At 38.1% G+C, this 17,349-nt stretch overlaps 1 protein-coding gene and 1 non-coding gene across 2 annotated transcripts in view; one reads left to right on the top strand and one right to left on the bottom strand.

Moving 5' to 3' along the window:
* Window positions 1–17,349, top strand: part of PTPN9 (protein tyrosine phosphatase non-receptor type 9) — a 79,896-nt gene that overhangs the window by 41,151 nt on the left and 21,396 nt on the right. The window contains exons 5-6 of the mRNA XM_060154558.1: window positions 1,970–2,075; window positions 16,306–16,416. Of these exons, the coding sequence (XP_060010541.1) occupies window positions 1,970–2,075; window positions 16,306–16,416 (217 nt within the window). The remainder of the gene's footprint in view (window positions 1–1,969; window positions 2,076–16,305; window positions 16,417–17,349) is intronic.
* LOC132506386 (small nucleolar RNA U13) lies at window positions 6,274–6,368 on the bottom strand. The gene has a single exon (XR_009535813.1). It is a non-coding gene; the product is annotated as a small nucleolar RNA U13 (small nucleolar RNA).

Here is a 17,349-nt window from a genome sequence, read left to right as displayed (position 1 = left end):
CATTGGCAGGCGGATTCTTAACCACTGCGCCACCAGGGAAGCCCTACTTAAGAGATTTTTGAAATGCTGCTTCATGGGTAGGTGCTTCCGCCTTGTATTCTGTTGAAAGGATGAAGATATGGAGGCTTCCAGGAGGTGATGCAAAAAAAAATACAGATACAAAATAACATTGAGACTTCTGATTTCAAGAATGTGTTTTGTGTCAAAAAGTTTTCTCAATTGTAAATAAATGTGAAAACTGTTGCTATCATCAGTGAGTAGTCCAATCAAATAATTTATTCTGAACAACCATTTAGGTGTGCAGATCAGGAGCAGGTAAGGATCGGGCTTGGTGGAAGAGTGCAGCTTTGAGAAATCTTTAGGAATTAAGAAGATGGGATTGAGTAATACTTTTTGTATCTTCACATGTTCCTAACCTCAATCTGGGAATAGGCTCACCACCTCTTAATCTACTTTTTAACATGCCTTCCAAAGGCCATTTGTGGGTTTATTCTCTTCCTCCATTAAAGTCATAAGAGACAGATACACCATCATTGAGCTTAGAATTTTGCTTTACAGTTTTCTATGGGCCTAAAGTATTTTTTTAGTGATGGGCTCTAGCCCACTGAATTACAAATCTGTGACCATTTATTATGTATCTGTTTGCAAGGACTGTGCTGGGGACTGTTGAGGGTTATGAGGTAAACTTTTGTTTGGGCCCTCTAGGAGAGACTCAGATGGCTACACAAGGTGGGAGTACATTAAGAGCCACAAGAAAAATCCACAAAGATTTATGGGGCTTCAAGTGGGTGAAGGATGGTAGTGCATTTGGTGACAATTATCAGGGGCACCTTCATAGAAGAGGAAGCTTTTGAGTTGAACATAGAATGGTATAGAATTTGGATAGGCAGATTCAGAGATATAGGAGGAAACAGTTCAAATTTTGATAACCTAGATGCTCTGGAACATTCTCAGCCTGTGAGTTTGGTACTTGATGAATCTGGATAAATATGCATCAATAAGTATAATTCCAATTCCAACATGTGGGGTATTCCCTCCATACCACCAAGCAATTCTCCCCCATAAACTGGGTGTTCTGCAGTTCATTTCAACTCTGACACTATGTACCTGGAGATAGCCTCAGATCACACAGGTTAAAGGCTCAGTCCTAAAAGACTGTCCCCTGCCCCCTTCAGACTCCAGTGGCAAGTCCAGGTTGTCACCTCTGTTTCTGACCATAGATCAGAGGTTCCAATGCCCCCTCCTTGGGTTCGATTAATTTGCTAGAACGGTTCACAGACTCAAATGTTATACTTTAATAGGTTACCAATTTATTATAAGAGGGTATAACTCAGGAACAGCCAGATGGAAGAGGTGCACAGAGGGCAAGGTATGGGGAAAGGGGCATGGAGCTTCCATTCCCTCTCTGAGAGAGCTACACTCCCTGCACCTGCATGTGTTCATCAACTTGGAAATTCTCCAAATCTCATCCTTTTGGTATTTTGTGGAGGCTTCATTCATTACAAGGCATGATTGATTAAATCATTGGCCATTGGTGGACTGAGCTCAATCTCCAGCCCCACAACCCTTCCTGAGTGTGTGTGGGGGGGATGGGACTGGAAGTCCCAACTCCCAACCCTTTCTAGTCACGTGGTTGGTTCCTCTGGCAAGCAGCCCCCATCCTTAGATGATCTAAGGGCATTCTAAAAGTCACCTCATTAATATAGCAATGGATGCCTTCCTCGCGCTCCTGGAAATTCTAAGTTTTAGGAAGTTTGCCAGGAAACAGGGTCAAAGACCAAATATATATTTCTTATTATAAATTCTTCTTGTAAGGCCAGTCACAAAAGTTCAGGCCAGTTCAGGAAGGCAATTATTTCAGTCCCAGATGTGTCCCACACTCTCTGTGTCTTTGTTTTGACCCAGGTTTTCAATTTGCCTCATCCATCTTATTACTTATAAATGTTTTCATTCAATGGTTGCTTTACAGCTTTGAAACTCAGAGGAATGGACTGGTGTTTATCTATGACATGTGCGGTTCTAATTATGCCAACTTTGAGCTGGATCTTGGCAAGAAAGTCCTAAACTTGCTGAAGGTAAGGCTGTGAAATGGCCCTTTCAACCCCCCTTCAATGGTTAGGGTGATTTTTTTCTATTCTTTATGAGATTTAGGAATGATGTAAACTTCAGACATTGTGTTCAGTTTAAAGGTCACCTGTAAATGATGACCAATATCTGCTTCCTCAGAACAAGAAACAATCTTAAAAGTAAAGTGGGAGGAATTAAAATAAAATACACAGGAACACTGAGTCATAAAGGTGGGATGTCTCTTTCCGGGAGTTTTTTTTTTTTTTTTTGCGGTACGTGGGCCTCTCACTGTTGTGGCCTCTCCCATTGCGGAGCACAGGCTCTGGACGCGCAGGCTCAGCGGCCATGGCTCACGGGCCTAGCCGCTCCGCGGCATGTGGGATCTTCCCAGACCGGGGCACGAACCCGTGTCCCCTGCATCGGCAGGCGGACTCTCAACCACTGTGCCACCAGGGAAGCCCTCTTTCCGGGAGTTTTGTAAAATAAGAATTAATGAAGCCTAGGTATGGCTATTGTCTATGAAAAATGTCACCTAACCAGTAACTTGCAGACTTTTTGTCTCAACCTAGTCAGAAATATGTTTTACATTGCAACTTAGTATACAATAATATCAATATATGTACACTAACTATACATATACATGTAAAGTTATATACATAGATAGGTTCTTAATCTCTTACCTCAAACTCTTAGGTTCAGAGATATTATTTAATATTTTGAACTTTAAAAGATAATATGGTCTGTATGTCACCTTAATATCAAATATTTCTGCAATGAAATGTATTATTCATATCATAACCTTTGGAGAAGAACAAAGGTTATAAATAGCTTATGGGATTTCAGGTCAGATTTTGCTGTCCCATGAATTTTTGCACCAAACTTACAAAAGAAACTAGTGGCTTTCAGATTTCAGAATTTGAGCATACAGGTGTATGTATGTGTGTGTACATATTTATAAAACAAAAAGTTTCACAAAACAAGCTTTACTTTTACTCTGTACAATCATTTTGATTATTCTGTTCTATAACATTCTAAAAATGTTAGTCATAACCTACTAAATTGATTTCAGGACCCACTGAGTGACAACCTGCAGTTGGAAAAACATTGATCGAGGAGTCTGTGTAGTCTTTTTTTTTTTTTTTTTTTTGGCCAAACTGTGTGGCATGTGGGATCTTAGTTCCCCCACCACGTATTGAACCCATGCCCCCTGCATTGGCAGCGCAGAGTCTTAACCACTGGACCACCAGGGAAGTCCTGTAGGAGTCTGTGCAGTCTTTGTTCCAGGACCTCACTTGGGAGTACTGTGGAACTAGATGTTTAGAAGTGTTTATTTACTATTACAGCTTTACAACAGAAATTATATAAAGAGAGTACTCTACTGCATGTTGTTTTCTGGGACTTCACTTGTGATTGTATTACTAAAATTCCTATTGTGGCATTTAGCTTTGATTCATTCCTTTTTATTGATGGGTGAAGGATTTATACCTTTTAATTCCTCATCCATTGATGAATACACCAGTTTATTTATCTACTTCTTTTGATGGCTCTTTGGGTCATTTTCTGATATTTGCTATTGTGAACAATGCTGCTATGAACATTTTTATACATGTCTTCTGGTGCATGTGTGCAAGAATATCTCTAGGGCAGTGTTTCTCAACCATTTTTTCATTATTGCCTCACTAAGGAGTCTTTTTTAGACTCCCCCCACCCCCAGTTGTTGTTCTTCTAATGAAATTTTAATACCACAGATATAATGTATATATCTTGATGTACTGAATGTATTAATATATATATCTTGATGTACTGAACATATATCTATGCTTTATGCACAAAAAGAGTGTGTATGTTTGGGTTGTTTTTCCCATTCCCCACTCTCCTCAGAACTAATTTCACCCCCTTGAGTGTGATATCACCTCTATTGAAAATGCATGCTCTAGGGGAATTCCCTGGTGGTCCAGTGATTAGGACTCCGCACTTCCACTGCTGGGGGCCCGAGTTTGATCCCTGGTTGGGGAACTAGATCCCGCATGCATACCGCAACTAAGAGTGCACATGCTGCAACTAAGAAGCCCGCATGCCACAACTATGAACCCACATGCCGCAACAAAGGATCCTGCATGCCAAAACTAAGACCTGGTGCAGCCAAAATAAATAAATAAATATTAAAAAAAGAAAAGAAAAGAAAATGCATGCTCTAGAGTATACATCTAGGAGTAGAATTACTGTGTCGTAAGGTCTGGGAAGATTCAGTTTTATAAGATAGTGTTTAATTATTTTCCTAAGTGGTTGTACCCACCTGCCATGTGTAAAATTTCTACATCCTCTCCAATACATGATAATGTCACACTTCTTAATTTTTCCCAATCGAGTGGGTATAAAATGGTATCTTGTGGTATAACTTACCTCTCTCTTATTAGTGAGATTAAGTATGCCTTCATATATTTATTGGCCATATGTTTTCTTCTGCTGCAAAATGCCTGTTTATGGCTTTTACCTATTTTCCTATCATCCATTTATGTAGTTTTGTACTAATCTATTTCTCTGTGTGTGTGTATATGTACATACATATACTGTCTCAGTTTATAGCTTGTTTTTTCACTTTTTGTACAGTCCTTTTGACTAACATAAGTTCTTAGTTTTAGTATGATTAAATGAGTCTGCATTTTATTTTCTGCTTAATATGTTTTGCATTGTAAATCCTTCCCTATTCCAAAGTCAGAAAAAATATATTAGCTATTTTATTTTATTTTACTGCTGTACCACTGATTCCACCATGTGTATTAATGTTTTTAGTGATTTTTTTTATTGTGGTAAAATATACATAACAAAATTTACCATTTTAACCATTTTAAGTGTACAATTCAGTAGCATTAAGTACATTCACAATGCAACCCATCACCACTGTCCATTTTCAAAACTATTCATCATCCTAAACAGAAACTCTGTGCCCATTAATCAATATATCCCCACCCTGCCCCACAGCCCCTGGTAACCTTTATTCTACTTTCTGTCGCTATGAATTTGCCTATTCTAGGTCCTCATGTAAGTGGAATCATGCAGCATTTGTCCTTTGTGTCTGATCACTTAGCATAATATTTTTAAGATTCATCCATATTGTAACATGTATCAGAATTTCATTCCTTTTTAAGGCTGAATAATATTTTATTGTATGTATATACCACGTGTTGTTAATCCATTCATCTGTCAAACAGTTGGGTTCTTTCCACTTCTTGGCTATTGTGAATAATGGTGCTATGAACATTGGTGTTACAGCATCTGTTTCAGTCCTTGCTTTCAGTTCTTTTGTGTATATGCCTAGAAGTGGAATTGTTGGATCATGTGGTAGTTCTATGTTTAACTTTTTGAGAAGCTATTTTCTTTTAAAAATTTAAAATTTTGTTTTTGTCATTTAAGACCTTAATCCATCTGGAGTTGATTTTTGAGTATGGTATGAGATGTAGGAATCTGACTTTTTTTTCCATATGGATAGCTAATTTTTTTCCAGTTTTGCATACTAAATAGTCCCTCCTTTCCACAAAATAGGCTTTCTGTTTCTGTTTTAACAGAGTCACAATAACCTGGTAAGTTAATATATCACAGACAGTTTAATCATCTAACCATCTTTCTGTATTATTCATATTGTTTTCAGGTTTAAATAATACTATTATGATCATTTAAGCTTTTTCTTTTAAATTATTTTAAGAAGGTATTTCTAAGACATGGATTATTTGGCTAAAGATTATGAATATTCTTAATCTCTCTTATACATTACTAGGTTACCCTCCATAAAAGTGGAAAAAAATTTACACTGTCACCAAGAAATACGGGTATCTATTTCCTTCAGCCATCCCAGTACTGCATTCCATAAATTTTCTCTTTTTTTTAACATCTTTATTGGAGTATAATTGCTTTACAATGGTGTGTTAGTTTCTGCTTTATAGCAAAGTGAATCAGCTGTACATATACATATATCCCCATATCTCCTCCCTCTTCCGTCTCCCTCCCACCCTCACTATCCCACCCCTCTAGGTGGTCACAGGGCACCGAGCTGATCTCGCTGAGCTATGTGGCTGCTTCCCACTAGCTATCTGTTTTACATTTGTTAGTGTATATATGTCCATGCCACTCTCTCACTTTGTCCCAGCTTACCCTTCCCCCTCCCCGTGTCCTCAAGCCCATTCTCTATGTCTGCATCTTTTTTTTTCATGTCAGATGGGTAATGTGCCACAAGGTTGGAAGGAGGCACATGTCACACAAGCACGTGAACACCCAGTCATCACACTTATGAACTACAAAAGGATCGATGTCTGCATCTTTATTCCTATCCTGCCCCTAGGTTTTTCAGAACCTTTTTTTTTTTTTTGGATTCCATATATATGTGTTAGCATACAGTATTTGTTTTTCTTTTTCTGACTTACTTCACTCTGTGTGACAGACTCTAGGCCCATCCACCTCACTACAAATAACTCAATTTCGTTTCTTTGTATGGCTGAGTAATATTCCATTGTATATATGTGCCACATCTTCTTTATCCATTCATCTGTCGATAGACACTTAGGTTGCTTCCATGTCCTGGCTATTGTAACTAGAGCTGCAATGAACATTGTGGTATGTGACTCTTTTTGAATTATGGTTTTCTCAGGATATATGCCCAGTAATGGGATGGCTGGGTCGTATGGTAGTTCTATTTTTAGTTTCTTAAGGAACCTCCATACTGTTCTCCATAGTGGCTGTACCAATTTACATTCCCACCAACAGTGCAAGAGGGTTCCCTTTTCTCCGTACCCTCTCCAGCATTTATTGTTTGTAGATTTTTTGATGATGGCCATTCTGACTGGTGTGAGGTGTTACCTCATTGTAGTTTTGATTTGCATTTCTCTAAAGATAAATGATGTTGAACATCCTTTCATGTGTTTGTTGGCAGTCTGTATATCTTCTTTGTTGGCAGTCTGTATATCTTGGAGAAATGCCTGTTTAGGTCTTCTGCCCATTTTTGGATTGGGTTGTTTGTTTTTTTGATACTGAGCTACATGAGCTGCTTATAAATTTTAGAGATTAATCCTTTGTCAGTTACTTCATTTGCAAATATTTTCTCCCACTCTGAGGGTTGTCTTTTCGTCTTGTTTATGTTTTCCTTTGCTGTGCAAAAGCTTTTAAGTTTCATAAGGTCCCATTTGTTTATTGTTGTTTTTATTTCCATTCTGTAGGAGGTGGGTCAAAAAGGATCTTGCTGTGATTTATGTCATAGAGTGTTCTGCTTATGTTTTCCTCTTAGAGTTTTATAGTGTCTGGTCTTACATTTAGGTCTCTAATCCATTTTGAGTTTATTTTTGTGTATGGTGTTAGGGAATGTTCTAATTTCACTCTTTTACATGCAGCTGTCCAGTTTTCCCAGCACCACTTATGGAAGAGGCTGGCTTTTCTCCATTGTATATTCTTGCCTCCTTTATCAAAAATAAGTGACCATATGTGCATGGGTTTATCTCTGGGCTTTCTATCCTGTTCCATTGATCTAAATTTCTTGTTTTTGTGCCAGTACCATATTGTCTTGATTTACTGTAGCTTTGTAGTATAGTCTGAAGTCAGGGAACCTGATTCCTCCAGCTCCGTTTTTCTTTCTCAAGATTGCATTGGCTATTCAGCATCTTTTGTGTTTCCATACAAATTGTGAAATTTTTTGTTCTAGTTCTGTGAAAAATGCCAGTGGTAGTTTGATAAGGATTGCATTGAATCTGTAGCTTGCTTTGGGTAGTATAGTTATTTTCACAATGTTGAGTCTTCCAATCCAAGAACATGGTACATCTCTCCATCTGTTTTATCATTTTTAATTTCTTTCATCAGTGTCTTATAGTTTTCTGCATACAGGTCTTTTGTCTCCTTAGGTAGGTTTATTCCTAGGCATTTTATTCTTTTTGTTGCAATGGTAAATGGGAGTGTTTCCTTAATTTCTGTTTCTGATCTTTCGTTCTTAGTGTATAGGAATGCAAGAGATTTCTGTGCATTAATTTTGTATCCTGCTACTTTACCAAATTCATTGATTAGCTCTAGTAGTTTTCTGGTAGCATCTTTAGGATTCTCTACATACAGTATCATGTCATCTGCAAACAGTGACAGCTTTACTTCTTCTTTTCCGATTTGGATTCCTTTTATTTCTTTTTCTTCTCTGATTGCTGTGGCTAAAACTTCCAAAACTATGTTGAATAATAGTGGTGAGAGTGGACAACCTTGTCTTCTTCCTGATCTTAGAGGAAATGGTTTCAGTTTTTCACCGTAGAGAACAATGTTGGCTGTGGGTTTGTCATATATAGCCTTTATTATGTTGAGGTAAGTTCCCTCTAAGCCTACTTTCTGGAGGGTTTTTATCATAAATGGGTGTTGAATTTTGTTGAAAGCTTTTTCTGCATCTGTTGAGACGATCATATTTTTTTTCTCCTTCAATTTGTTGATATGGTTTATCACACTGATTGATTTGCGTATATTGAAGAATCCTTGCATTACTGAGGTAAACCCCACTTGATCATGGTGTATGATCCTTTTAATGTGCTGTTGGATTCTGTTTGCTACTGTTTTGTTGAGGATTTTTGCCTCTATGTTCATCAGTGATATTGGCCTGTAGTTTTCTTTCTTTGTGACATCTTTGTCTGGTTTTGGCATCAGGGTGATGGTGGCCTCGTAGAATAAGTTTGGGAGTGTTCCTCCCTCTGCTATATTTTGGAAGAGTTTGAGAAGGATAGGTGTTAGCTCTTCTCTAAATGTTTGATAGAATTTGCCTGTGAAGCCATCTGGTCCTAGGCTTTTGTTTGTTGGAAGATTTTTAATCACAGTCTCAATTTCAGTGCTTGTGATTGGTCTGTTTATATTTTCTATTTCTTCCCGGTTCAGTCTCGGAAGGTTGTGCTTTTCTAAGAATTTGTCCATTTCTTCCAGGTTGTTCATTTTATTGGCATATAGTTGCTTGTAGTAATCTCTCATGATCCTTTGTATTTCTGCAGTGTCAGTGGTTAGTTCTCCTTTTTCATTTCTAATTCTATTGATTTGAGTCCTCTCCCTTTTTTCTTGATGAGTCTGGCTAATGATTTATCAATTTTGTTTGTCTTCTCAAAGAACCAGCTTTTAGTTGTTTTGATCTTTGCTATTGTTTCCTTCATGTCTTTTTCATTTATTTCTGCTCTGATCTTTATGATTTCTTTCCTTCTGCTAACTGTGGGATTTTTTTTGTTCTTCTTTCTCTAATTGCTTTAGGTGTAAGGTTAGTTTGCTTATTTGAGATATTTCTTGTTTCTTGTATTGCTATAAACTTCCCTCTTAGATCTGCTTTTTCTGCATCCCATAGGTTTTGGGTTGTTGTGTTTTCATTGTCATTTGTTTCTAGGTATTTTTAAATTTCTTCTTTGATTTCTTCAGTTATCTCTTGGTTATTTAGTAGTGTACTGTGTAGCCTCCATGTGTTTGTATTTTTTACAGATTTTTTTCCTGTAATTGATATCCAGTCTCATAGAGTTGTGGTCAGAAAAGATACTTGATGCGATTTCAGTTTTCTTAAATTTACCAAGACTTGATTTGTGACCCAAGATACGATCTATCCTGGAGAATGTTCCATGAGCACTTGAGAAGAAAGTGTATTGTGTTGTTTCTGGATGGAATGTCCTATAAATGTCAATTAAGTCCATCTTGTTTAATGTATCATTTAAAGCTTGTGTTTCCTTATTTATTTTCATTTTGGATGATCTGTCCATTGGTGAAAGTGGGGTGTTAACGTCCCCTACTGTGATTGTGTTACTGTTGATTTCCCCTTTTATGACTGTTAGCATTTGCCTTATGTATTGAGGTGCTCCTATGTTGGGTGCATAAATATTTACAATTGTTATATCTTCTTCTTGGATTGATCCCTTGATCATTATGTACTGTCCTTCTTTGTCTCTTGTAATAGTCTTTATTTTAAAGTCTCTTTTGTCTGATATGAGAATTGCTACTCCAGCTTTCTTTTGATTTTCCATTTGCATGGAATATCTTTTTCCATCCCCTCACTTTCAGTCTGTATGTGTCCCTAGGTCTGAAGTGGGTCTCTTGTAGACAGCATATTTATGGGTCTTGTTTCTGTATCTATTCAACCAATCTGTGTCTTTTGGTTGGAGCATTTAATCCATTTACATTTAAGGTAGTTATCAATATGTATGTTCCTGTTACCATTTTCTTAATTGTTTTGGGTTTGTTATTGTAGGTCTTTACCTTCTCTTGTGTTTCCTGCCTAGAGAAGTTCCTTTAGCTTTTTTTGTAAAGCTGGTTTGGCGGTGCTGAATTCTCTTAGCTTTTGCTTGTCTGTAAAGGTTTTAATTTCTCCGTCGAATCTGAATGAGATCCTTGCTGCCTAGAGTAATCTTGGTTGTAGGTTTTTCTCTTTCATCACTTTAAATATGTCCTGCCACTCCCTTCTGGCTTGCAGAGTTCCTGCTGAAAGATCAGCTGTTACCTAATGGGGATTCCCTTGTGTGTTATTTGTTTTTTTTCCCTTGCTGCTTTTAATATTCTTTCTTTGTATTTAATTTTTGATAGTTTGATTATTATGTGTCTTGGCATGTTTCTCCTTGGATTTATCCTGTATGGGACTCTCTGTGCTTCCTGGGATTGATTGAATATTTCCTTTCCTATATTAGGGAAGTTTTCAACTATAATCTGTTCAAATATTTTCTCAGTCCCTTTCTTTTTCTCCTCTTCTTCTGGGATCCCTATAATTCAAATGTTGGCGTGTTTAATGTTGTCCCAGAGGTCTCTGAGACTGTCCTCAATTCTTTTCATTCTTTTTTCGTCATTCTGCTCTGTGGTAGTTATTTCCACTATTTTATCTTCCAGGTCACTTATCCGTTCTTCTGCCTCTGTTATTCTGCTATTGATTCCTTCTAGAGAATTTTAAATTTCATTTATTGTGTTGTTCATCATTGTTTGTTTGCTCTTTAGTTCTTTTAGGTCCTTGTTAAACATTTCTTGTATTTTCTCCATTCTATTTCCAGGATTTTTGATCATCTTTACTGTCATTATTGTGAAGTCTTTTTCAGGTAAACTGCCTATTTCCTCTTCATTTGTTTGGTCTGTAGGGTTTTTAACTTGCTCCTTCATCTGCTGTGTGTTTCTCTGTCTTCTCATTTTGCTTAACTTACTGTGTTTGGGATCTCCTTTTCACAGGCTGCAGGTTCGTAGTTCCCGTTGTTTTTGGTGTGTGCCCCCAGTGGCTAAGGTTGTTTCAGTGGCTTGTGTAGGCTTCCTGGTGGAGGGGACTGGTGCCTGTGTTCTGGTGGGTGAGGCTGGATCTTGTCTTTCTGGTTGGCGGGACTGCGTCCGGTACTGTGTTTTGGGGTGTCTATGACCTTATTATGATTTTAGGCAGCCTCTCTGCTAATGGGTGGGATTGTGTTCCTGTCTTGTTAGTTGTTTGGCATAGGGTGTCCAGCACTGTAGCTTGCTGGTCGTTAAGTGGAGCTGGGTCTTAGCATTTAGATGGAGATCTCTGGGAGAGCTTTCGCCGTTTGATATTACATGGATCCAGGAGGTCTCTGGTGGACCAGTGTCCTGAACTCGGCTCTCCTACCTCAGAGGCACAGGCCTGACACCCGGCCGGAGCACCAAGACCTGGTCAGGGCACGTGGTACGGCCTCATCCAGGGGCACTTGCGGGCAGGTAGGGCACACCCGATTGGTGCAGTCACTGAGAGGGCGAGTCCGCCTGCCCGCCCGCCGGTCCCATCCCCTTCCCTCTGACTGCCTGAGCGGGTGCAGTCTCGCTTCCTCCAGACGGAGTCTGGGAACCCCACCTCCCTTTGCTCTTTTTTTGAATTTAGAAGTTCTAAAATAATAACATCCTTTTTTTTGTTGTTTGAACTCCTTTAAATAATAACATTGTAGTATCTTTTTTTTTTTCAAATGTTCTTTTGCTGTTAATGTGTCCTCCTTTATCTGGTTCAAAATAATGAAACTACTATGGATGTTTTGTTGTTGTTTTGCTATATAAATTCAAAGAGAATGAAATAAAAGTTTGGTTGCCTTAAAATCCATATCATGTTTTTCTTAGTGACTTACTGCTCTGTCATTGGGAGCAGGTAAAATTTTAGATATAGTCCCCTAACATCCTCATTCTCATGAAAGTTGCAAGTAGAAGTTTAATGCACAGTCTCATACTTCAGTTTTTTAAAATTAATTAATTTAATTTTGGCTGCGTTGGGTCTTTGTTGCTGTGCGTGGGCTTTCTCTAGTTGCGGCGAGTGGGGGCTACTCTTTGTTGTGGTGCGCGGGCTGCTCATAGCGGTGGCTTCTCTTGTTGCGGAACATGGGCTGTAGGCACGCGGGCTTCAGTAGTTCTGGCACACAGGCTCTAAAGTGCAGGCTCAGTAGTTGTGGCGCACAGGCTTAGTTGCTCCGCAGCATGTGGGATCTTCCCAGAGCAGGGCTTGAGCCCATGTCCCCTGCATTGGCAGGTGGATTGTTAACCACTGTGCCACCAGGGAAGTCCTTACCCATTTTTCTATTGAAGTGTTTGTCTCATTGATTTACAAGACTTGTTATTAAGAATATTAAGAGTATTGTTAAGTATGTGTTACCAGCATTTTTGCAGTTTATAATTTGTTCAACTTTATGGTGTCTTTTGTCATACTACTATGTTTTCTTAATTTTTCATTATCGTTTTAATATACTATATTACATGTAGTATATTTAATAATATATCATATTATATATGGTACATAATATTATGGACAAAATAATTTGTTTTCAAATAGCTGTCCTGGCTACATTTGTTAACTAATACATTTATTTCCCTATTCATTTGGGATAACACCTTTATCTTATACTTAATTTCCATATGGTAAGTATGTCTATTTCTGGACTCCCTGTTCTGTTGATCTAGGCATCAAAACCAACATATTCACTTTTTAATTCATTGTAGCCTTATAATAAAGTTTAATATCTTATACAACAAGCTTCCCTGTATTCTTTTATTTCTAAAAGTTGTTTTGACCTTTTTGCACTTTTATTCTTTTACATGCACTTTCATGTGTTTTTATTTAAATTTTTACTGATATATAACATGCATACTAAAAACAAACTTTATAACTAGTTTTTATAAATTATAAAAGCAATTAAGAAGTAATTCAAGGAGAAGTCTCTGACCACTCCCTCACACACCCCAGTGCCATTCCCCAGAGATAACCACTTATTCAAAATTATAAATCTGATGAGAAAATATTTTAAAAAATCATCATCTTTTGATTAGATGAATGTTAGAGTCATTCAGTCAAGTTCTGGAAGATAAAACACTTTGGGATTTAATTTGGATATAATGAATTAATTGGAGAATTGACATCTTTACAGCATCATCTTCTCCTGTCCAGGAATGCTATGTTTTGTTTTATGGATTTTTTTAAAGTCTTTTGTTATGTCTTTCAATAAGATTTTAAAATTATGTGTCTTGCATGTTTCTTATGACGTATATTCCTAGGCTAAAAAAATGTATACCTATATATGTATGTATAAACGTAGCAGACACCAAGGATAAATCATCTTTTTTGTATGACCAGTGACTTACAGGGGGAGAGAGACAGGGAAAGAGATGGTGCTTGTGTGCACAAGTGCTATTATAAACCAGAGGCTTTTTACCATTATACTTTTATGCTGATTATTATTTATAGGGTGGCTAATTTTTTCATATTTATCTTTTACACTTTAAAATACTATTATAATTTATATTTATCTTTTGTACTTTAAAATGCTATTATAATACTTTAAAATACTATTATAAGGACTTCCCTGGTGGCGCAGTGGTTAAGAATCCGCCTGCCAATGCAGGGGACACGGGTTTGAGCCCTGGTCCGGGAAGATCCCACATGCCACAGAGCAACTGGGCCTGTGCGCCGTGGCGGCTGGGCCTGCGCTCTGGAGCCCGCGAGCCACAACTACTGAGCCCGTGTGCCACAACTACTGAAGCCTGTGCGCCTAGAGCCTGTGCTCCACAACAAGAGAAGCCACTGCAATGATAAGCCTGTGCACCACAACGAAGAGTTGCCCCCGCTCACTGCAACTAGAGAAAGCCTCCACGCAGCAACAAAGACCTAACACAGCCAAAAAAAAAAAAAGTACTATTATAGTGGCGACTCCCCTGGTGGTCCAGTGGTTAAGGATCTGACTTCCGCTGCAGGGGACATGGGTCAATCCCTGGTGGGAGAGCTAAGATCCCATGTGCCGCAGGGCAACTAAGCCTGCATGCCACTAGAGAGCCCACGTGCTACGACTAGAGAGCCTATGTGCCACAACTACTGAGCCTGTGCACTCTGGAGCCCACACAGCACAACTAGAGAAGGCTGCGTGCCACAATGAAGAAACAGGAGCAGCCAAAAATAAATAAATTTTTTTTTTTTTTTTTTTTTTTTTTTTGCGGTACGCGGGCCTCTCACTGTTGCGGCCTCTCCCGTTGCGGAGCACAGGCTCCGGACGCGCAGGCTCAGCGGCCATGGCTCACGGGCCCAGCCGCTCTGCGGCATGTGGGATCTTTCCGGACCGGAGCACGAACCCATGTCCCCTGCATTGGCAGGCGGAATCTCAACCACTGCGCCACCAAGGAAGCCCAGTAAAAATATTTTTTAAAACTACTATTATAATGTAACTGGGAATAATTTCTTTCCAGTTAGAATACCAGTATTATTCAGTATCCCTGCCTATGAGAAGTGCTGAAATATTGAGAAACTAAATGAAACTAAGAGCTATGGATTAAGAAGGAATAATTTTTCATTCTTATGCCTTGTGCAGATCAGGGTGTCTCTTTTCTTTTAGACCTCATTTGCCCTTGTGCCCGCTAGATCATATTGATTGATTGAATGAATGAATACGTAAATAGATGAAGAGATGAGTGGAAAATCAATGATTATAAACACACAGATATCAGAATAAAGGAAAGATTATGAGAAATGTTTCATGTTCATTTTATTCGTGATCTAGTTGTTCCTTAAAGTTTTAATAATCAGAACTTAAGGATGCACACATGTATGCTGACAAGAAAAATCAGAGTAGTTTTGATCCATAAAGCTTATATTAACAACATAACATTGTTACTTTTATTTTTTATTTTATTTATTTTCTTCACAAATAAGATTTTCTCTGAAAATGCAGCATTGTGCTGACAATAAAAATCATAGAGAACTCATGTGATCAGGGAAATATAATCACGGGAAAAAATGGTAAGGAGTTATCCATCTGTTATCAAAGCTTCCTTTGAGATTCCTCTTTCAGATCTGCCGGAAGACTTGAGAATCTTTAGGGTATCTCTTACTAATGTAACTACAAGTCCTGAAGTCTTTCTCTGTCATTAAATGGGTCCAGATCAAATAACTCAAAGCCCATGCATTTAAATGTGCAGATTCCAGCACACTCACCTATAATTCTGAGGTGTCCCAGGCCAAACTTTTGTTCTTCTCTGTTTCTCCATAACATGATTACTTTTACAGGTAAATCAGCTTTTAATTTCTTTCTTTCTTTTTAAAAAATTTTTATTGGAGTTTAGTTGATTTACAATGTTGTGTTAGTTTCAGATGTACAAATCAGTTATATTGATATATCTACATATGTACACTCTTTTTTTTTTGTATTCATTTCCCATATAGGCCATTACAGAGTATAGAGTTCCCTGTGCTATACAGCAGGTTCTTATTATCTATTTTCTATATAGTAGTGTGTATATATCAATACCAATCTCCCAATTTATCCCTCTCCCCGCCTCATCCCCTGGTAACCATAAGTTTGTTTTCTACATCCGTGACTCTACTTCTGTTTTGTAAAGAAGTTCATTTGTACACTTTTTGTAGATTCCACATATAAGCGATATATGATATTTGTCTTTTTGTGTCTGACTTACTTCACTCAGTATGACAATCTCTAGGTTCATCCATGTTGCTGCAAATGGCATTATTTTGTTTTTTTTTTATGGCTGAGTAATATTCCATTATATATATATACGTACCACATCTTCTTTATCCATTCCTCTGTTGATGGGCATTTAGGTTGCTTCCATTTCTTTCTTTTTAACCACTTTTTCTCTAGCTACTAAGTGAAACCTGAATTAAGCTATAGACTCCCCCTGCTGGGTAAGAATGGTGAGAAGAGCAAAAAACCTAAACTTTGTACTTGAACAGTCAAAGGTCCCATTAGGCACTGTTGCAGTGCCCTAACTGGTATTTTTAAATCCTTGTATTGTTCTCCGCAGGGAGCTTTCCCAGCTCGTTTGAAGAAAGTGCTGATTGTGGGAGCACCCATATGGTTCCGAGTGCCCTATTCCATCATCAGCCTCCTTCTGAAGGACAAAGTCCGGGAGAGGGTAAAGGAAGCTAACTTAATTTTATTTGGGGGTGGGATAGATACATTTCCATCTCTACTGCTGAAACCTGCCAATTAATTTTCTACCTTCAAAAAACCTTCCTGGCTTGTTTCTCTTTCTGCTTCTGTTAGTGTGTTCACTTATATTCTCTGCTTTATTCTTTACTCAGCCCAGTATAGGCTGCCTTTCTTACTGTACAAGTTCCTTGGAGTTAGGACCTGGACATAGTTTGGGCACTTCCCCTGTATGTAGCACCTTGCATGCAGATAGTATCGAAGGGATGTGTCCCATGAGTGACTTAGAGATAGCTACTACTTCCAAAATTTAGTCCTGTGGCTCTACAGGCTTTTAATATTTAACAACTTCTAATATAATTACGTCAGTTGAACTGGTGTTTGAATTTGTTCAACTGGAAATATTCAGTCCCCTTGACCACCACGGTGGTGGAGGAGACTCTCAATCTCTCTTTTACTTTATTCCTGGCATTTTCTCTTAAAACAGCTTGTTGCTTCCCAACTTCAAAAGCATTGTCTAAAATTATCTTGATTCTATTATCATCCACTGAGTATTCCAGGATGGAAAGATTATGGTTTCAGTCATTTACTCATTCATTTCTCACCCTTGAAAGAAAGGGTATATGAAACATTGGTATAATAGAATAAGATAATAATGTTGTAAAATATTATCAGAGGGTTTTTTTTTTTAGTATGAGATTATATGAATAATAACAATACAGATCTTTGTAGCTGAGGCGACTTGGGTTGGAGAGGGGAAACTAAAGATGTTTGATTCTGCGGAAGCTACTTAGTGACCTAGTGACCCCAGAGTAGGAGATGTCTTTCCTAAGATAACTCTTTGAGAGGACTCCTTAGGCAAGTTCTTAACACTTGAACTATATACAAGTATATACATGCATATATGAACTCAGAATAT

Source organism: Lagenorhynchus albirostris, chromosome 1, assembly GCF_949774975.1.
Source record: "Lagenorhynchus albirostris chromosome 1, mLagAlb1.1, whole genome shotgun sequence".
NCBI lineage: Eukaryota > Metazoa > Chordata > Mammalia > Artiodactyla > Delphinidae > Lagenorhynchus > Lagenorhynchus albirostris.
This window is presented reverse-complemented; position numbering and strand designations above follow the sequence as displayed.